The 23,330-nt window shown below is 40.7% G+C and overlaps 1 protein-coding gene across 2 annotated transcripts in view; it reads left to right on the plus strand.

Annotated features, from left to right (window-relative positions):
• LOC117520183 (synaptopodin) overlaps nucleotides 1–23,330 on the plus strand; it is a 34,625-nt gene that overhangs the window by 1,630 nt on the left and 9,665 nt on the right. The window contains exons 2-3 of one of the 2 annotated variants that reach the window (XM_034181502.1): nucleotides 9,545–10,042; nucleotides 10,100–11,598. In XM_034181502.1, coding sequence (XP_034037393.1) covers nucleotides 9,545–10,042; nucleotides 10,100–11,598 — 1,997 coding nt within the window. Of the gene's footprint in view, nucleotides 1–9,544; nucleotides 11,599–23,330 lie in introns of both variants that reach the window. The other variant, XM_034181501.1, reaches the window with a different exon arrangement.

The following is a 23,330-nucleotide window of genomic DNA, read 5'->3' on the forward strand; positions in this document are numbered from 1 at the left end:
CAGAGGAGAATGGGCAGACTGGTTGAATGGCCAACTGCATGATGCTATCATGCCACATCATATCTACCAGGAAGAATTAAGGCAGTTGTGAAAGCAAAAGGGGGTCCAACCTGTTACTAGCAAGGTGTACCTAATAAAGTGACTACTGAGTGTATGTTAACCCATAATGTAATAACTAAGTATGTCAAATGGTGCAAACTATTTTTTTAAACCGCACTAGCTCAGCTAGTAATTTCCATTACTTTTTTTTTTTTTTACCAAAACTGGACCAAACTAAAACTTTAACTTTTGACCTCTGGACAAACTGAAATAGACCTCTATTGCCATTTTTACACCATAACTCCATACCATTCAGTCATAGATCATACAAACTACACCTTTTTTGGGAATCTTTGTAATAAATTTGCTTAAAAAGGCTCATGCCTGTTATTAATAACTCTCAAGCAAACCAAGGTATTTTACGGACTAATATGAACAAGCGTGTTGTTTATGACCCCATTGACTTTACATTCAAATACTTGTTTTAGGGTTCTTCATATTTATTTCACTCTCTAATATATTTGTCCATCATCCTTTTCATCCTCACTCTGGGCATCAAGAATTGGTATCAAAGCTTGTGCAACTCTAAATCTTGCTATTCTAGGTCTGTTGGCCATGCTTCCCTGCAAAACAGTAAACTATAATGACTAGGGTTGGCAAATTACAATACCATCTGAAGCTATAATGTCGAAAATCTCATGTATCTTCCTGGGGGGGGGGACATAAGCGACCCTGCACAAGTTTGGATTATACTTGCCACACAGATCAGCCAGTCCTTGCAAAATTCTATGAACAAATGCAGGACAAATAGATTGACAAATTCATGGTAGGACACTTTTTCCAATTAAAATTAGAAAAATGGTGTGCAAAAATATATGCCCGGGGTCATACTGTAAATGACCCCACTCCTTCGCTTTACGGTTAAAAGGGTAAATCCAACTCCTTTCTGTACAATGTTAAACACTGCACTCAGATGACACACCTGCTAAATAACACAAAGGATTCAGACATACCATAGGTAGTCTGGGGACCTCAGATTGCCACGATAGGGCCCTTTGACTTCCTTCAAGCATAAAATATATATATACATCCAGCATTTTTACGTAATGCTGAATGTCTTAAAATGCTGATGAGAGGAAAAAAAATGAGCAAACAGGCAAATCTGACTTGTCATTGCAATTTCACACCAAGAAATGCTCTATGAAACATCTGTTTCCATGCTGGAAAAAGAAAAAAATACAGCCTGCCCTGACAGCTATGGAAATGTAATCAAGCATCACCGCTAAAAGGGCAGTCTTTGTATATAACCCAACCACCCATAATAACAGGCTTGTGGGAAAAGCTGTTTGGAAGCTGTTCCCTGCTTCTAACTTCTACATCTGTCAGCTAACACTGAAGTATTACATTATTAAAATATAATATGGAAAAACTCCGAAGCAATCCTCACCTGCTTTCACAATCTAATGCAGTGATGTCAAGAGACGTTCTGAAGAGGATAAACAGAAAAGAAAGGTCAAACAGCATAATAGCTGGGGGTGTGTGTGTGTGTGTGTCAAAGCTCTGATATAGATCTAAGGCATCCAAACCTCCAACATGCTCCCATCAACTTAATGCTCTCCAAAGCGCTGCAGCAGAAGCGCCTCATGAGACACAAAAGAAAGGGCTTGGTTTGTGTTCCTGGGGCAGTTTAGGTCACATCCAGCCTGGTAAAATCCCAGGACTTCAGTCAATCTGCGTCTTTCCATACGGCTTATCGCATCACCCGCAGGAGCCAGTGCTGTCACCCTGCTCAGCCCACAGCCATCGGCCGGAGAAAGATAACATCCGACAAGGGTAATCTGACCTTTGATACACAAAAGCGGGGCTGGCCCCTGACTTAAATCCTCCAGCAGTGGGGGAGTTTTCTGTCTGCTCTCATCCACACGGGCGTGAGGGGACAGAGGGCAGAGGGATGGGGTAGAGAAAGCTGGATGGGGCGGGGCTGAGGATAGTGAACACTTTTGCATCACTGCTCTGCTAAAGGTTAGTTTTCATCTCTGCTGGAGGACAGGAAATTCCTATCTTGCCCTTATAGGTTGAAGTTAAGTGGTCAAAGGGTTCAAAGACTGCAAGCACCTGGAGAGAAGTCAGAATCAGTCAGTGCGATGCACTAAAACGCCCTGCAGAATGACCTCCAGACAGACACAGTGGGGCAGCAGAGGTCGTCTGCTGCAGATAATCCACGCACGTGGTCGGACTCCCTTTCGACTTCAGGGACTGCAGCAGAGGTCAGACACTTCCTTTCCATGTCAGGACACTAGACACCGATAAGCCGGTCGATACCGGACATTGATTGGACACCTCTCCGGAGGTGTCACAACACAGTAGAGTTGCTTGCGACATCAATATTCTTTCTCAACAGAAGCCCTGGACTGTTTTCTCAGAGGCACATCTCCGATTTTAATTAGTCAAAGGCTGTGGTGGCTCAGAAGTGAAACAGAGCTGGAAGCTGAATGACAGCATGCAGTCTACCGCCCTCCCTGTGGTGGGCTGTGGAGCTGCGTGTGCTAAAAGAAAGAAATCTGATCCTCAGTCTGACTGCAAAAAGGGGGTGTGAAGGATCAGACGCAGTCAAACTGAGAAGGCTCGTGGAAGTACGACTGTGGAGAGCAGCTCTGTAACCAAAAAAAAAACACAAAACAGGTAAGACAGGATTCATCAAGATCAACTTTTCTCATTAAATCGAAGAGAAGTTTATTTATTGAGAACTCTTCCAGCTTGTCAGCATTTGCTTCTGTGATGATTTAGTCTTTTTTAGAGCACGTTGACATTGGCTCAGGTTTTTCGCTTATAAAGTAAATTATTTTTCCCTTTTGATTTACTTCTAATGCTCTAAAATTGGCTGGAAACTACTTTAAACTCCGTTATTTTTTTCCCCTCCTGGGATCTCTGTGGAATGATAAACAGACATTCAGACTTCTCACAAACATGCTGACTAATTCGGTCATGATAGTCATCCCTGATAGGATTTGCACCTGTCAGATACTCGAACGGTTATTTGGCACCACTCAAAGTACTTGGTGATATTTGATTTCAAAACTCTCTTCTGTTGGCATCCTTGATGGGGAATTACTAGCTGCCAATCACCTGTTGTTGGGGTCTGTGGAGGTTTTGCCGCCCACAATGACAACCTTTGATAAAACACTCTGAATATACAGTTAAGTACAAGTGTGACAGGCTGCTTGATTTCAGTGCGGCAGCGTATAAAACTGATTTATGCTCCTGTCCGTGTCGGTGCGGGTTCTGTTTGTTTAAAGGTTTGTGTATTAATGTTTTTTCCCCTTGTTATACTGTCACAAACAAGTTTTTTTGGTTGAATAATTTCTCGTGCACAGTTTCACATTTTTTACTGTGTGGTTTGCACATCAAGAGACCATTAGGTTGATTGATTTGTCGCGGTGGATACTGACAGTGATGGATTATCCTTATAGAAATAGCCAGGTTTATAACCACAATTTACTCTCCTTTTAAATAGAGATCAGTTAAATTTGGAGAAAGTCATCCATAAGCATTTGATAGTTATCACCTAAGTTGTTTTATGTAAACAGAACTCAATGGTTCCCCTAAATCTGTTAATTAAAGGGCTTCTATAGTGCTAAATGTATTTTTTTTATCTCCCTTTTACAGTTAAATTCAATTTATTTCATTTATATAGCACCAAATCACAACAAAGTTGCCTCAAGGCGCTTCACACAAGTAAGATCTAATCGTACCAACCCCCAGAGCAAGCACACAGGCGACGGTGGTAAGGAAAAACTCCCTCTGATTAGTTGAGGAAAAAACCTCAAGCAGACCAGACTCAAAGGAGTGACCCTCTGCTTGGGCCATGCTACCGACACAAATAACAAAACAATTCACAAAACAAATATACAGGAAATGTTGCCGGTGCACAGGACTGGAGTGTTTCAGAAACAGACACCACACCCATCTCTGCATGGATCCGCACCTCAAACAGAGAGAGAGAAAAAACAGAATCAGGCATCAGAAAGACAACAAATACAGTATAAATTGTCAGCATTAAGCAACCAGAAAAACAAAAGAAAAACTAAGGTGACCGCCGGCCACTAGCCATAAGCCTTACAAAAAGACCCGGAATTTAGATAAAGTTGAGACTGTGGCACGCTTTGTTTCCTAATTAAAGGAATTAAAAACTTAAAGCTACAGTGTGTATAATTTGCTGTCATCTACTGGTGAGAATGCAGTTTGCATTATGTTGTAGTTATTATAATTTAAATTTATTTCTGTGATACATCACAAAATTTGTGAGAGTTTTATTGCTGGTAAAGTATTCATTTGGGGGTATTCCATGACAAGAGTTCACCCCTTGAAACTTTGTCTTTTTTTTTTTTAGACTGTGGGACAGAGGAATTGCAGTCAGTGGAAACTGGGAACTCTTATTTTCTCTAATTACTACTATGAAGTGCTGTCCACTACTATGGGCAGCACGGTGGCTTAGTGGTTCGCACTGTTGCCTCACAGCAAGAAGGTCACTTGTTGCTCTTCTGTGTGGAGTTTGCGTGTTCTCTTCTTGTCCAGCTTCCTGCCACATCTAAACACATGCAGGCTGGGTGAATTGGAAACTTTATAACTGCCCAGGTCTCCCTTGTAAAACAGATCTCTGTCTCAATGGGACTAACCTGGTTAAATAAAGTGAAAATACTTTTAATAAAGCTGTGACAACATTAGTCTTCCCACTGGCTAGTTTTGGAAAACTAAGCAAAACTGTTGTGACTGTAACTAACATTGGTATTGATAGCTAACACGGCAGGCCTGTGTGAGTGTCTCACCTGTGTCCGGCAGATATCCAGCAAAACTTTCACACTGTGCATTTTACACCAAGGCCTTCAGAGCTGTCGTCCTGCAAGTAAATGCAAGATCACATGATCCAGCATCACAAATAGATATCGTCAGCCCAGTCTCACGTTCATTTTTTTTTTCATGCTCCCATCACGAAATGAGTAAAATTTTCGTGACAGGTTTTTTTAACTTCACTATTACTAACCCTACTCCTACCCCGAAACCTAACCTTAACCACCCTCGATCCCCCCGCTTCACTTTTAATTTCGTGCAGCCATCACTGAATGTATTAGAATGAATTTGTGCTGCCGTGATGAAAATGTGGCGCTTTTCATGACAATATGACGAACCAATAGATTAATGTATATTTCGTGCTGCTGAATCACGACATGCCGTGAGACTGTGTTGATATCGCATATGTCCCAAATCACTGTTGTTACCAAAGAAACGGGCAAAAACTCACAACAGCTTGCCACATTTATGACAAAATTAGCCTTGCATGCAGTACCATTGTGCATGGGTGTCATTATGAAAATGTCATGGCAGTGCCAACTGCGTAAACCATTCTGCAGGAATGATAATGTCACCCAGTTAGTGATTATATCAAGTACATAAATAATCTCAGCAGAGGTGACAGCCAGTTCAATGAGTCACTCTACACTCTAAAACATACTGCAACTTTACAAGTTGAGTTGACTTATAAAGTTGAGTTCAACATCCAAAACTTGTAAGAGCTCTTTATGTCAAAGAGAGGTAGCAAGTGGACATAACTAAACGCAGCTGCAATGTTTTAGAGTGTAGAGCAAAATGGAGTGATGCCTGATTTCACTTTTTGATTCACCTGAAATTTGCAAAGACACAGTTTTGCTTTTGATTTCATGAACTTGAACTGATGCAGGATGCATGAAGATGACTGATGTGTGGAGACTTTTTTTCTTTCCATACAAAGAAGTTACTTTTGGAAATTGCACACTGTAAAAGTTGAGTGCGCACATTAAAACAGGAAGTAACCAAAAGCATGCTGGATCCTCAAGCAGGGAATTTTCTCAGCAGTGGAGGAATGCTCAGGGAGGGACGGCTGCAAACAGCAGAGGAAACAGCCCTGCTGCCTGAAACAGACCTCGTATACCAACAAAACAAGAGCTCACTTTCAATATAGGCACACTGATCATCTAAATTCCAACATAACAGTAAAATTACTATGACATGCAGTAACTAAAGTAATGACATTTAATTCAATTGTTTATTTTTCCTGTTAAAGTGTTTTGTCTCCATCTAATTCCACTATGTCACAACAGATCCAGTATGCAGAGTAAAGTTTGTATAGAACTCTGCACTGTAAAAATGGTCAAGTGGTTCTACTTAAAACTGCTGCCTTAAAAACGTGAGTAAACACAACTTCAAAATAAATTTTGTTTCAACGCCAAAACTTAAGATATAAAAGTTGTTTATTGATCATTGATACATTAACCTATTTTCTTAGAAGACTAATTTATAAAATTACTATTATTATTTATTTGTTATATATATATATATATATATATATATATATATATATATATATATATATATATATATATATATATATATATATATATATATATATATATATATATATGTCAGCCACTTCCTCTATCTATTGATGGAACATCCCATGGAGGGGCTTGGTCCTCCATGATATCTCCTCCTCCTGCTCCTTATCACCATCTGTCTTCAGCTGTTTGAGGTGTTCTTTCTGAGGTATTCATGGATGCTCCTTGTCTCATCCTGGATTGTGGCTCTGACACTCACTAATCCTCGTCGAAATCCAGAAAAACTTTCAGGCTGTATTTTATACCAAGGCCTTCAGAACTATAGTCCTCAAAGTAAATGTAATGTCACATCATCCAGCATCACAAACAGACATCGCATATGTCCCAAATCACTGTCATTACCAAAGACACAGGCAAAACTCACAACAGCTTGCTACATTTCAATCAATCAATCAACTTTTTTCTTGTATAGCGCCAAATCACAACAAACAGTTGCCCCAAGGCGCTCCACATTGCAAGGCAAGGCCATACAATAATTATGAAACACAGTCTACGTCTAAAGCAACATAACCAAGGGATGGTCCAGGGTCACCCGATCCAGCCCTAACTATAAGCCTTAGCGAAAAGGAAAGTTTTAAGCCTAATCTTAAAAGTAGAGAGGGTATCTGTCTCCCTGATCTGAATTGGGAGCTGGTTCCACAGGAGAGGAGCCTGAAAGCTGAAGGCTCTGCCTCCCATTCTACTCTTACAAACCCTAGGAACTACAAGTAAGCCCGCAGTCTGAGAGCGAAGCGCTCTAATGGGGTAATATGGTACTACGAGGTCCCTAAGATAAGATGGGACCTGATTATTCAAAACCTTATAAGTAAGAAGAAGAATTTTAAATTCTATTCTAGCATTAACAGGAAGCCAATGAAGGGAGGCCAACACGGGTGAGATATGCTCTCTCCTGCTAGTCCCCGTCAGTACTCTAGCTGCAGCATTCTGAACCAACTGAAGGCTTTTTAGGGAACTTTTAGGACAACCTGATAATAATGAATTACAATAGTCCAGCCTAGAGGAAATAAATGCATGAATTAGTTTTTCAGCATCACTCTGAGACAAGACCTTTCTGATTTTAGAGATATTGCGTAAATGCAAAAAGGCAGTCCTACATATTTGTTTAATATGCACTTTGAATGACATATCCTGATCAAAAATAACTCCAAGATTTCTCACAGTATTACTAGAGATCAGGGAAATGCCATCCAGAGTAACGATCTGGTTAGACACCATGCTTCTAAGATTTGTGGGGCCAAGTACAATAACTTCAGTTTTATCTGAGTTTAAAAGCAGGAAATTAGAGGTCATCCATGTCTTTATGTCTGTAAGACAATCCTGCAGTTTAGCTAATTGGTGCGTATCCTCTGGCTTCATGGATAGATAAAGCTGGGTATCATCTGCGTAACAATGAAAATTTAAGCAATACCGTCTAATAATACTGCCCAAGGGAAGCATGTATAAAGTGAATAAAATTGGTCCTAGCACAGAACCTTGTGGAACTCCATAATTAACTTTAGTCTGTGAAGAAGATTCCCCATTTACATGAACAAACTGTAATCTATTAGACAAATATGATTCAAACCACCGCAGCGCAATGCCTTTAATACCTATGACATGCTCTAATCTCTGTAATAAAATTTTATGGTCAACAGTATCAAAAGCAGCACTGAGGTCCAACAGAACAAGCACAGAGATAAGTCCACTGTCCGAAGCCATAAGAAGATCATTTGTAACCTTCACTAATGCTGTTTCTGTACTATGATGAATTCTAAAACCTGACTGAAACTCTTCAAATAGACCATTCCTCTGCAGGTGATCAGTTAGCTGTTTTACAACTACCCTCTCAAGAATCTTTGAGAGAAAAGGAAGGTTGGAGATTGGCCTATAATTAGCTAAGATAGCTGGGTCAAGTGATGGCTTTTTAAGTAATGGTTTAATTACTGCCACCTTAAAGGCCTGTGGTACATAACCAACTAACAAAGATAGATTGATCATATTTAAGATTGAAGCATTAAATAATGGTAGGACTTCCTTGAGCAGCCTGGCAGGAATGGGGTCTAATAAGCATGTTGATGGTTTGGATGAAGTAACTAATGAAAATAACTCAGACAGAACAATCGGAGAGAAAGAGTCTAACCAAATACCGGCATCACTGAAAGCAGCCAAAGATAACGATACATCTTTGGGATGTATCGTTACATTTAGTCATATAACAAAATTAGCCTTGCATGTTGGCATATATATATATATATATTTGTGTGTGTGTGTGTGTGTGTGTGTGTGTGTGTGTGTGTGTGTGTGTGTGTGTATGTGTGTGTGTGTGCGCGCGCGCATGTGTGTGTATAAAAATTTATTTATCAATTATGTGCTCATCTAGCAGCACCTTCCTCGCGTATTCCTGTTTTGATTGGCATTATGGGCCTCCTCTATCCCATGGACACAAGGTGGATAGCTTTGGTGCTGTTACTGTGGCAAAGATAATGGAAAGTTATGTGGGGTCATTTATTACCCCAACCCAATATTTATATGTACGGTGGCAATATTTGTAAGTTATGCGGGCTCTTTTATGACCCAGAAAGATATGTATGAGTTTCTCTTTATTCTTTGTTGTTGTTTTGCGGGCTTTGATTTTATCATATCAAATCAATAATTATGATATTTGAACATTGAATATCTGACAAAAATAAAGACAGCAGTATAGGTATCACAAACCCAAATAGAGTCAATAATATATATATATATATATATATATATATATATATATGATAGAATAGAATAGAATAGAATAAAATCCCACAGAGGGATTTTATAGTGAGGGCTGAGGCAGTAATTGTACTTAAATTTTAAGTAGAACCACTTTAATGATCATTTTTACAGTATATTTTATTCACAAATTGGTTGGAATTGAAACAGCAAAGCACAATCAAATGATCTAAATTGTTTTTTCCCAGATTTTAATTTTGAGTAACACAGTTAAGGCCCTTTCAAATTGTATTATTCAATGTGGTATTGATTAAATGCCTGCTGTATAATCTGTTTCTTATCACACTGAAGAGCAGCTTTGTCTCTCTCTCTCTCTTAATTTCTGTTTTTAGATCTGTGCAGAAGTGCCAGTTTGTCAGAGAAGGAGCTAAAGGAGGCTCGTATCCGGAGCCAGATCATTGCTGCTCAGCTCACTGTTCCTTCCAACTCCAACTCCAGCTCCAGAGGAGTCCAGCTCTTCAACAGACGCAAGCAGCGTGTCAACGCCTTCACACTCGAAAGCAGTGGCGAGGGGTCAGTGAGAGAGGGAGCAGAGAATGTAAAAACAGATTCCTCATCTAATACGCTGACATGGGCAGAGAGGGGAAGTGAGGAGAACGACAGAAGCCAGAACTGTAAGAATAGTGCCACCAAGCCAACCTTGTCAGCACCTGGGGAAGCAGACACAGCAGGTGAAATCATGGAGGAGACAGCTGAGTATTTTCACAAGGAAGATGTTATAGAGGACAGCATTACCCAAGAGAGGCATTTTCTTCCTGTGAAGGAAATTGAAGAAGAGGAGGCAGAGGAGGCAAAAGATACAATCCATGTGGAGTTTGAGGGCAAAGTCAAAGATGAGGTCCCCCTTGGTAACAATAATACTGATCTAACTTTGATGGGACGTGCCGAGGGAGAAGTGGGGGTAAATGTGGTTCACTCCCCTGCTGGAAACCTCCTTAATGGCTGCCATAGTAGCTCTGGACTCGAGAGGGTGGCTTTGTCGACATCCAAACAAACAACCATCAATCGAACTGCCAGACCGTTTTTCTTTTCCCCAACAGTGCAGTCCCCAAAGGCAGGCAGCCCCGTAATGGACATCGCCCCACCTCCAACATACACCACTCCTTCTCTCCCACCTTTCCCTGCTCACCAACCTGTGGCACTCTCACCTCCACCTCCGCCTCCATCATATCCCACACCTCCTCTACCAGTTTTTACTAATCGGTCTCTGCATACCTACTCCAGTCCACCACCAGCATCTCCTGTCATGTCTCTTTCCTCTCCTCCACCGCCCCATTTTCCTCCTGCTGCATCTCAGCATGGTCATACAAACCCACCTATGCCCCATTACGGCCCACCAACAGCACCAAAGCCGTCCACTTTTGTGCCTCAGTCCATGGGAGAGAGGAAACCCATGGTGTCAATCAAAACGGGAATACTTGAGGAAGGCGTTACCAGAAGAGCACATAAGAAATCAATGTTCACATTCAAAGAGAAGCCAGTGATAGCTCCAAACCCTGAGTTGCTCTCTCTGGTCCAAGGGGTGGATGAAAGGAAAAAACATGGACAACGACCTGTGCCTGAGCCAACATCTGAGGAAGAATTACTGGCCTTGGGGGCAGAAGCTTCTAACTTTCTCACTAAAAATGAGGACAAGGCCGAGGAAGTCAGAACTCCAGAATGGTCCTCTTGCCTCAAGAGCTCCACAACCCGACCAAGAGAAGAGCACAAACCAGACCAGAGCCTTACCAATGCATCAGGAAAGGGGGCTGAGCTGTTTGCCAAACGTCAATCCAGGATGGAGAAGTATATACTGGAGAATCAGAATCCAGGACAAATAAGGTCTCCTTCTCCTACTATGTCTCTTCCACCATCTTGGGTGTATCCATCAAACATGCCTGGTAGGGTCAAGGCTATTGCCAAAAACTCTGACATGACTGCTCAACTTTCACAGAACATAAATGCCCAACAGGCAGTCAAGCGAAAACCTACTAAAAAAGCCCCACCACCAGAGCCAGTTCCAGAGCCAACTCCTTTGGAAAATGGGTGCACCAAGATTGAGATGGATCTGTCAAGGCACCGGCCTTACCAGCTCAACTCTTCCCTTTTCATTCTCAACCCAGTCAAGGATCCCTTGAGTTCACTCCCCAGAGGAGCACCACAGCCCAAGAACCTGATTCCTACCCAATCTCACTCCAGACTGAGTTCCTTACCAAATAGTCCTCTACCCCAGTTCACAGGCGGAGCAGAATATCCATCAGATTACAGAGTTACCCCCATGTCTGGGCCACCAGTGATCAGTTCTGCCACATCTTCCTTTTCTCCAGAACGTGTGTCTTCTCCTCGGTCTGGAGTCCAGGCACCGAGACCTACATTTTCTACCAAGAAAGCAGGGATTGAACCACAGGTGTGGAGACCGCCTTTTGTACCATTATTAGAAAGTTTCTTAACATTAAGAAGGTTGTAATTATTTCAGAACACACATAGTAGTTGCACATGTGACACTAAAATTAGCAACTGTTATTTCCCTGCACTGTTTGCTGAACTTGTGCCTTTTGAACTTTTCTTAATTTACCGTAGAGTGCATTACAGCATACTTTCTTGTGAAGTTTTACAGTTTACGCATGAAATAGAGTGTGCTTTTTAAAAGTGCAGGATGTAGAATGTTTTAATCTTCACATCTCAAAACTACTGTATATTTTGCTCTGAATCTCAGCTGTGGATAGACCTTGACTGTTTTATCTCAATATATTACAACCCCTGTATCTGAAGACTTGGTATGTACTAACATCTGTTAGGAGCCTACTACCAAACCTTTACTGGAGTTCATACTAGAAATAAGCAAGCGAGTAGTAGAGACACAATTCGGATGTACGCCATCGGCATCTTGCCTGTCCTTTGACCCAGATGTTAACAGATGATGAATATGTGTGTACCCAAGTATGCCGTAAAAATTTATATTTTGCAAAGGCAAACCTTTTTGGAAAGGATCCTATTATATTTCTACAATGCCACAACTCCTTGGACAAGGCTACTGTTTTCATGCATGTCCACTGCCTTGCTTTCATTTTCCAAGGAAGTTCTTTAGTTACCAGGCTCAAACTGCATTATGGGATAGCCAACCCAGTCTCACTGTATATCGTGATTCAGCAGCACGAAATATACATTAATCTATTGGTTCGTCACATTGTCGCGAAAAGTGCAAACTTTTGGTCATAGGAGCACAAATTTATTCTAATTCATTCCGTGACAGGTTCACGTAATTAAAAGTGCAGTGGGGGGTTGGGGGTGGTCATGGTTAGTGTAGGAGTAGGGTTAGGTTATGGTTAAGGTTAGGGGTAGGAGTAGGGTTAGTAATAGTGAGTTAAAAAAACATGTCACAAAAATTTGAATGATTTCGTGACAGGACGATGAAAAAAGTGCAAGACTGCCTGGGGATAGTGTAGTGTTTGCACTCTATGGAGGTACACAGGAAAATTGCTAATGATAAGTTAACACTAGAAAGTGTCAATATGTGTCCACTCTTTTACACACTTTTTTAGTGTTAATTTAACACTAATTTTGCTGTGGGATAGATCATCCAGATACCGCTTGACTACCACATACTGAGTATTCGGATACTCGATGGATTTTGAAGTACTGCTTTTAACTACTATATGGGTTGCCACTGACTTTACCCCATCACCCTCTAGTGGCCATTTGTGGCTGATGAAAACATCACCAAACTCGGTACAAATACATGTAATTTGGTCACTTTTCAAAGGGGTCAGACTCGTCACTTTTAATGTACAATAGTTCATTTCAGGTCAGTTTGGTGTATAAATCTCATCGTTCCAGGAAATGATAGCTGTCAGCTCACTGTTGGAAGCAAGTTAGAGACCAAATCAAACCAGCTGATTCCAATAGATAAGCAATATAGCCCTGAGTGTGTTTCCATTGGGCGGCCCTCCCAGAAGTCGCAGAAGTACGATTTCTCGTATTCGCCACTTTGCTGGAAGTGATGTGTACTCGCACCATCCCATAGTAGTTCAAGTCTTCGGATGTAGCCCATGTCTTCAGTGTTTACATAAGCAAATGTGTCTTATACCCCTATTCCACAGAGCGCCGTTCCTTCCCGTTTCAGCCCAAATAGCAAATCAGGGCATGTTTTGAAGTATTACAGTAAATTTTTGAGCTGTTCAAAAATTTGATCCTGATTTGCCAAATTGGTGTCATTACGCGGTCACTTCCAGGTGTTTGTAGTCTTAACAGCTTCAGTCATGTTGAAACATCTTTGAGGGGTAGTCCTAGTGAGTACAGCTTGAAACTTGTTAGATTGTGCTCCATCCATCGAGGTAAAAGTGTCTGTTGCGGTTCTGGCTGGGAATGCAGCTGGATGCAGCTTTAATTTTGATTTTGAGCGAGTTCCCAGGTATGCACTTTGTAAGCCAGCTTGATAGGAGGCATGCTGGAGTAAGCCGTTTCCTCTTGTTTTTGCACTTTCTCTGGATTGGGGTGTTAATTATTCTTCATAGTAAAACGTTTTTCCATAGCATGACAAACACATAAACAAACAAACAAAGGAATCAGCATTCATGTCCCCCTCAGTCAAAATAAAACAGTGCCTTAATCTGGATGAGTCATCAAAACAAAAGCTGCTATTTTAGGAAATTCCCAATTACATGAGTAACGCCTTCAAAATTTTTCTACTTTGTCTCCCAATTTCTCAGGCGCCAGAATATTGCTGCTTCAAAAACACTTCACCAGATGGTCTCCTTCATGATCTATGATTTGCATAGTTTATATGCTGCTCACTAAAATCAAGGTTGCATTAAAAGAAGTGTTTTTATGTTCATGTGTTCAGGACAATATATTTTGCTTTTAAACATTTTCCTGCTAATTACTCTATGTGGTCTCCACTTGGATTCTTTGATGCTTTAAATGCAGACTACTTTCGTGCATCACAGACCGACAGATGCATTGTTAAATTAAAGCTTCTCTTTCATTTCCTGAGCCTTCATTCACCGTTTTTCTTCTTATCATGTCTTCCAATAATTCTGTTTTTTCTGGGTGTTAATATGAATATTTCTTTCTCTGATTAAAACTTTATTCTAACACTCTTTCCATTGTTCTCATTTCCTGGTTTCACTTTTTTCAGTCATTATTTGCATGACACTGTCCTCTTTATTTCACTGTACTATCTTACTGCCTACATAAACGTTAATGACTGCAAACACTTGAACACAATAATAAATTTTATTATGCCTCCATTTAAAACACAGCTGGCTAGTAACAGGAGGTGGATCTATTTTGGTTCACAGTATGTGACATTTAAAGTTCATAAGTGCTTATTTCAGCTTGCTGTTACAAGATAATTCACACTTTAATCAGAATGTTATATGTCTCCATGTTAAGACCTATCTTTGGTGTCACTGGTCTTCAGGGCCCCAAATGTAGAGACAAATGGAAAGACCTTTGACTTGACCTGGATCCCGTTTCTTTACAGATTCCCTAATTTTTTGAAATATGATCTGGATTATTGATCTAATGGGAACCACTTGTCATATTAAAAATATTTATCAAGACTGATGAGAAAACTTTACTTCTGAATGGAGGTCATCCGTCCATCTTCTTGAAAATATGCTGACTATTAAACTAATTTTTAATATTTCTTCTATGCACACAAAAAGCTGATTTCTCTCAATGTTGTTCACAAAATAGTTGCATTAGTGAGCATTTCACCTCTTCCACATTTTAGACTGGCCTTTTACTGTGACCAGTCCAAGGCACAACCGAGCAATAATCATGCTATTTGATCAGCACATTGATAAATCACAACAGGCAGATGGGTGGATTATTTTGGCAAACGTTAAATGAATACAGAAAAAGATTTGAACAAATCTGTCAGTCAAACTTGAGGAAAATAGACCTTTTGCATCTATAGAAGAAGTCTTAGACCTTTTACTTCAAATATATGTAGGACTTGGCTGAGTACCATATAGAGCGTGGGATCAGATTTTAACACATTAGGGGTCATATCTATCTATCTATCTATCTATCTATCTATCTATCTATCTATCTATCTATCTATCTATCTATCTATCTATCTATCTATCTATCTATCTATCTATCTATCTATCTATCTATCTATCTATCTATCTATCTATCTATCTATCTATCTATCTATCTATCTATCTATCTATCTATCTATCTATCTATCTATCTATCTATCTATCTATTTTTTTATATAGCGCCAAATCACAACAAACAGTTGCCCCAAGGCGCTTTATATTGTAAGGCAAGGCCATACAATAATTATGTAAAACCCCAACGGTCAAAACGACCCCCTGTGAGCAAGCACTTGGCTACAGTGGGAAGGAAAAACTCCCTTTTAACAGGAAGAAACCTCCAGCAGAACCAGGCTCAGGGAGGGGCAGTCTTCTGCTGGGACTGGTTGGGGCTGAGGGAGAGAACCAGGAAAAAGACATGCTGTGGAGGGGAGCAGAGATCGATCACTAATGATTAAATGCAGAGTGGTGCATACAGAGCAAAAAGAGAAAGAAACAGTGCATCATGGGAACCCCCCAGCAGTCTACGTCTATAGCAGCATAACTAAGGGATGGTTCAGGGTCACCTGATCCAGCCCTAACTATAAGCTTTAGCAAAAAGGAAAGTTTTAAGCCTAATCTTAAAAGTAGAGAGGGTGTCTGTCTCCCTGATCTGAATTGGGAGCTGGTTCCACAGGAGAGGAGCCTGAAAGCTGAAGGCTCTGCCTCCCATTCTACTCTTACAAACCCTAGGAACTACAAGTAAGCCTGCAGTCTGAGAGCGAAGCGCTCTATTGGGGTGATATGGTACTACGAGGTCCCTAAGATAAGATGGGACCTGATTATTCAAAACCTTATAAGTAAGAAGAAGAATTTTAAATTCTATTCTAGAATTAACAGGAAGCCAATGAAGAGAGGCCAATATGGGTGAGATATGCTCTCTCCTTCTAGTCCCCGTCAGTACTCTAGCTGCAGCATTTTGAATTAACTGAAGGCTTTTTAGGGAACTTTTAGGACAACCTGATAATAATGAATTACAATAGTCCAGCCTAGAGGAAATAAATGCATGAATTAGTTTTTCAGCATCACTCTGAGACAAGACCTTTCTGATTTTAGAGATATTGCGTAAATGCAAAAAAGCAGTCCTACATATTTGTTTAATATGCGCTTTGAATGACATATCCTGATCAAAAATGACTCCAAGATTTCTCACAGTATTACTAGAGGTCAGGGTAATGCCATCCACAGTAAGGATCTGGTTAGACACCATGTTTCTAAGACTTGTGGGGCCAAGTACAATAACTTCAGTTTTATCTGAGTTTAAAAGCAGGAAATTAGAGGTCATCCATGTCTTTATGTCTGTAAGACAATCCTGCAGTTTAGCTAATTGGTGTGTGTCCTCTGGCTTCATGGATAGATAAAGCTGGGTATCATCTGCGTAACAATGAAAATTTAAGCAATGCCGTCTAATAATACTGCCTAAGGGAAGCATGTATAAAGTGAATAAAATTGGTCCTAGCACAGAACCTTGTGGAACTCCATAATTAACTTTAGTCTGTGAAGAAGATTCCCCATTTACATGAATAAATTGTAATCTATTAGACAAATATGATTCAAACCACCGCAGCGCAGTGCCTTTAATACCTATGGCATGCTCTAATCTCTGTAATAAAATTTTATGGTCAACAGTATCAAAAGCAGCACTGAGGTCTAACAGAACAAGCACAGAGATGAGTCCACTGTCCGAGGCCATAAGAAGATCATTTGTAACCTTCACTAATGCTGTTTCTGTACTATGATGAATTCTAAAACCTGACTGAAACTCTTCAAATAGACCATTCCTCTGCAGATGATCAGTTAGCTGTTTTACAACTACCCTTTCAAGAATTTTTGAGAGAAAAGGAAGGTTGGAGATTGGCCTATAATTAGCTAAGATAGCTGGGTCAAGTGATGGCTTTTTAAGTAATGGTTTAATTACTGCCACCTTAAAAGCCTGTGGTACATAGCCAACTAACAAAGATAGATTGATCATATTTAAGATCGAAGCATTAAATAATGGTAGGGCTTCCTTGAGCAGCCTGGTAGGAATGGGGTCTAATAAACATGTTGATGGTTTGGATGAAGTAACTAATGAAAATAACTCAGACAGAACAATCGGAGAGAAAGAGTCTAACCAAATACCGGCATCACTGAAAGCAGCCAAAGATAACGATACGTCTTTGGGATGGTTATGAGTAATTTTTTCTCTAATAGTTAAAATTTTGTTAGCAAAGAAAGTCATGAAGTCATTACTAGTTAAAGTTAATGGAATACTCAGCTCAATAGAGCTCTGACTCTTTGTCAGCCTGGCTACAGTGCTGAAAAGAAACCTGGGGTTGTTCTTATTTTCTTCAATTAGTGATGAGTAGAAAGATGTCCTAGCTTTACGGAGGGCTTTTTATAGAGCAACAGACTCTTTTTCCAGGCTAAGTGAAGATCTTCTAAGTTAGTGAGACGCCATTTCCTCTCCAACTTACGGGTTATCTGCTTTAAGCTACGAGTTTGTGAGTTATACCACGGAGTCAGGCACTTCTGATTTAAAGCTCTCTTTTTTAGAGGAGCTACAGCATCCAAAGTTGTCTTCAATGAGGATGTAAAACTATTGACGAGATACTCTATCTCCCTTACAGAGTTTAGGTAGCTACTCTGCACTGTGTTGGTATATGGCATTAGAGAACATAAAGAAGGAATCATATCCTTAAACCTAGTTACAGCGCTTTCTGAAAGACTTCTAGTGTAATGAAACTTATTCCCCACTGCTGGGTAGTCCATCAGAGTAAATGTAAATGTTATTAAGAAATGATCAGACAGAAGGGAGTTTTCAGGGAATACTGTTAAGTCTTCTATTTCCATACCATAAGTCAGAACAAGATCTAAGATATGATTAAAGTGGTGGGTGGACTCATTTACTTTTTGAGCAAAGCCAATAGAGTCTAATAATAGATTAAATGCAGTGTTGAGGCTGTCATTCTCAGCATCTGTGTGGATGTTAAAATCGCCCACTATAATTATCTTATCTGAGCTAAGCACTAAGTCAGACAAAAGGTCTGAAAATTCACAGAGAAACTCACAGTAACGACCAGGTGGACGATAGATAATAACAAAACTGGTTTTTGGGACTTCCAATTTGGATGGACAAGACTAAGAGTCAAGCTTTCAAATGAATTAAAGCTCTGTCTGGGTTTTTGATTAATTAATAAGCTGGAATGGAAGATTGCTGCTAATCCTCCGCCCCGGCCCGTGCTACGAGCATTCTGACAGTTAGTGTGACTCGGGGGTGTTGACTCATTTAAACTAACATATTCATCCTGCTGTAACCAGGTTTCTGTTAGGCAGAATAAATCAATATGTTGATCAATTATTATATCATTTACCAACAGGGACTTAGAAGAGAGAGATCTAATGTTTAATAGACCACATTTAACTGTTTTAGTCTGTGGTGCAGTTGAAGGTGCTATATTATTTTTTCTTTTTGAATTTTTATGCTTAAATAGATTTTTGCTGGTTATTGGTGGTCTGGGAGCAGGCACCGTCTCTACGGGGATGGGGTAATGAGGGGATGGCAGGGGGAGAGAAGCTGCAGAGAGGTGTGTAAGACTACAACTCTGCTTCCTGGTCCCAACCCTGGATAGTCACGGTTTGGAGGATTTAAGAAAATTGGCCAGATTTCTAGAAATGAGAGCTGCTCCATCCAAAGTGGGATGGGTGCCGTCTCTCCTAACAAGACCAGGTTTTCCCCAGAAAACTATCTATCTATCTATCTATCTATCTATCTATCTATCTATCTATCTATCTATCTATCTATCTATCTATCTATCTATCTATCTATCTATCTATCTATCTATCTATCTATCTATCTATCTATCTATCTATCTATCTATCTATCTATCTATCTATCTATCTATCTATCTATCTATCTATCTATCTATCTATCTATCTATCTATCTATCTATCTATCTATCTATCTATCTATCTATCTATCTATCTATCTATCTATCTATACAGACACAGTTGTATGCAAAAGTTTGGGCACCCCTGATAATTTTCATGATTTTCCTTTATAAATCATTGGTTGTCTGGATCAGAAATTTCAGTTAAATATATCATATAGCAGATGAGCACACTGATATTTGAGAAGTGAAATGAAGTTTCTAGTATTTACAGAAAGTGTGCAATAATTATTTAAACAAAATTAGGCAGGTGCATAAATTTGGGCACCCTTGTCATTTTACTGATTTGAATACATTTAGCAGTAATTATTGGAACACAAAATTGGTTTGCTAAGCTCAGTGACCCTTGACCTCTTTACACAGGTGAATCCAATCATGAGAAAGGGTATATAAAGTGGCCATTTGAAAATGTTCCCCTCTTTGCCTCTCTTCTAATGAGTGGCAACATGGGAGCCTCTAAACACCTCTCAAATGACCTGAAAACCAAGATTGTTCAACATCATGGTTTAGGGGAAGGATACAAAAAGCTATCTCAGAGATTTCAGCTGTCAGTTTCCACTGTGAGGAACATAGTGAGGAAATGGAAGACTGCAGGCACAGTACTAATTAAGGCCCAAAGTGGCAGGCCAAGAAAAATCTCAGACAAGCTGAAGTTAAGGATGGTGAGAACAGTCTTAGTCCACCCACAGACCTGCTCCAAAGACCTACAACATGATCTTGTTGCAGATGTCTCTGTGCATTGTTCAACTATACAGTACACTTTGAGATGCTGTATGATGCTGTAATGCAGAGGAAGCATTTTCTGCGTACACACCACAAACAGAGTTGCTTGAGGTATGCTAAAGCACATTTGGACAAGCCAGCTTCATTTTGAAATACACTGCTATGGACTGATTAAACTAAAATTGAGTTATTTGGACATAACAAGGGGCGGTATGCATGGCTGAAAAAGAACACAGCATTCCAAGAAAAACGCTTGCTACTTACAGTAAAATTTGGAGGCAGTTCCATCATGCTGTGGGGCTGTGTGGCCAGTACAGGCACTGGGAATCTTGTTAAAATTGAGGGTCACATGGATTCCAGTCAATATCAGCAAATTCTTGAGAACAATGTTCATGACTCAGTGACAAAGTTGAAGTTGCACCGGGGCTGGATCTTTCAACAAGACAACGACCCTGAACACTGCTCAAAATCGACTAAGGCATTCATGCAGAGGAACAAGTACAACATTCTGGAATGGCCATCTCAGTGCCCACACCTGAACATTATTGAAAATCTGTGGTGTGATTTTAAGTGGGCTGTCCATTCTTAGAAGCCAAGTCTGAGATGTTTTGTAAAGAAGAATGGTCCAAAATACCTTCAACCAGAATCCAAACTCTCATTGGAAGCTATAAGAAGCATTTAGAGGCTGTTATTTCTGCAAAAGGACGATCTACTAAATACTGATGTATTTCTGTTGGGGTGCCCAAATGTATGCACCTGCCTAATTTTGTTTAAAGAATTATTGCACACTGTAAATCCTATAAACTTCATTTCACTTCTCAGACATCTCTGGGTTTGTCTGCTATATGATATATTTAACTGAAATAGTTGATCCAAACAACCAATGATTTCTAAAGGAAAACCATGGAAATCATCAGAGGTGCCCAAACTGTTGCATACAACTGTGTGTGTGTGTGTGTGTGTGTGTGTGTGTGTGTGTGTGTGTGTGTGTGTGTGTGTGTGTGTGTGTGTGTGTGTGTGTGTGTGTGTGTAATATTCACCAGGAATATATAGATTCCTCTTGTTATTCCTTTATGTAGATCCATTCCAGAATGGTATTGTTTAATTTTTAGTCGTAAAATATTTCATTTTTCAAGAAGGTAATACTATAATGACATGCCTTCCTTTTAGATATATTACCAGGCCTGCCTTAAAATGTTATCAAATCTATTTTCCGCCATCCAACAAATAGACAAGTGTGAAATCATCATCTTCTTCCTGTCAATAGTCTAATGAATTCTGTGTAAATTTCTGAGGTTTTATGTACAAGTTGTTTTTTCATATTAGGTGTAATTATAGATTTTAACTCAAGGTTGAGACTCCAGAAAACAGCAAGCTGATTGGACCAACAGCTGCTGAAAAATCAATGAGCTGCTGCTAAAAGTACAATTCATCACATTTACACTTTGCTATCACATGGCTAAGATGTTCTCAGTATACCGAGTGACCTCCATAGGTTGGTACAGTGCTCCAGTCACATCATTTAACCTGCAAAGGGCAAAACTACAGCTCACAGCTTATCCACTCGAGACAGTTCCCACCTAGGGAGCTCATGGATTTCTGTGGGCAACGTGTTCAACCTTGGGCGATCAATTTCTATTAGTTTATTGTTTATTTCTCCTTTTAAATGGTGTCACACCTGTATTGTCAGAAGACTGAAAATGTATTTGCTTAGAAAACAGTTCATTGGGTCAGGATAGCATGTGGTTTAGTGGTTAGCACTGTTGCCTCAGGGCAGGAAGGTCCTGGGATTGCTTCCCACCTGCTGTGTGGACTTTGTACTGTATGAACTCACAGTATTTGCATGGGTTCTCTCGCCAGGTGCTCCAGCTTTCTCCTACTTCCAAAGAAATACAGGTTAGGTTAATTTTTTTTAGGCGTGTTTTTTTTCTGTCTATATGTGGTCCTGTGATATCTATCTATCTATTCAGGGTATACCCCACCTCTCGCCCAATAACCATTGCGGTGGGCTCCAGACCCCACCCCGTGACCCTTAATTGGAATAACTGGGTATAGAAAAGGCCTCAGTCAAATGCTTTGCCTAAAAATATCAACCCAGCATTGTTGACTGACAAAACAAGATTTTGACTTAGTTATTAGTAAGTCACAGCAATATTGCAGCCATTATTGAACTTTTTTAAAATTGGAAATTTTTTTCACAAGTAACAACAACAACAACAAAAACTTCTTTCTGGTGAATGGGCAACAGAGAGGTTTGTTCATTTGTTTTTGCAAAGTCAAACAAAAGTTTACGATTTACAGCGTTCAGGTGACTTTTCATTTTCAAATTGCTTCCATATTACACCCATTTTAAATTGCATATCTGGCATGCTGCATTTGCCTTATCCTTGCTAAATTTGAAGTAATTCCAAATAGTTGCGATCTTTGGCATCTGGTCGTCCTTTGGTCAATATGAAGTGAATGGTAGCGACACTTTAGTTACTGTGAGTGACAGGGGTGTTAGGAGGCTGGAATGAGATGAAATTAGAGCCACTTTCCCACATTTTCATATAAAAGTAGGCCTACATCTCCCCCTCTAGCTGCCACCTTATCGTGGTGGGGGAGTTTGCGTACCCGGATGATCCTAGGAGCGATGTTGTCGGGGGCTTTGTGCCCCTTGTAGGGTTTCCCAAGGCAAACAGGTCCTAGGTGATGGGTCAGACTAAGGGCAGTTCAGAAGCTCCCATGACCAGTAAAAAATCAAGGACCGAGACGTCGCCCGGTATGGCGGAGCCGGGGCCCCACCCTGGAGCCAGGCCTGGGGTTGGGTCTCGTGTGCAAGTGCCTGGTGGTTGGGCCTTAGCCCATGGGGCCCGGCCGGGCTACGCCCGAAAGAGCGACATGGGCCTGCCCTCCTGTGGGTTCACCACCTGCAGAGGGGCCCATGGGGGTCAGGTGCAGAGAGGATTGGGTGGCGGTCGAGGGCAGGTGGCCCAGTGGCCTGGGCCGCGCTCACAGCCCCTGGCTGTTGGGACGTGGAATGTCACCTGGCTGGGGGGGAAGGAGTCTGAGCTTGTGTGGGAGGAAGAGAGATACTGACTAGAGATAGTCGGGCTCACCTCCACGCACAGCTTGGGCTCTGGTACCCAACTCCTGGAGAGGGGCTGGATGCTCCACTTTTCTGGCATTGCCCACTGGGAGAGGCAGAGAGCTGGGGCCGCATTGCTTATTGCTCCCCAGCTCAGTCGCCATGTGTTGGAGTTCACTCTGGTGAACGAGAGGGTCGCGTCCCTACGCCTTCGGGTTGGGGACAGGTCTCTCACTGTTGTCTCAGCCTACGGGCTGAGCAGCAGTGCAGAGTACCCGACCTTCTTGGAGTCCCTGGGAGGGGTACTAGATAGCGCTCTGACTGGGGGCTCCAT

This window comes from Thalassophryne amazonica, chromosome 11 (genome assembly GCF_902500255.1).
Source record: "Thalassophryne amazonica chromosome 11, fThaAma1.1, whole genome shotgun sequence".
Taxonomy (NCBI): Eukaryota; Metazoa; Chordata; class Actinopteri; order Batrachoidiformes; family Batrachoididae; genus Thalassophryne; species Thalassophryne amazonica.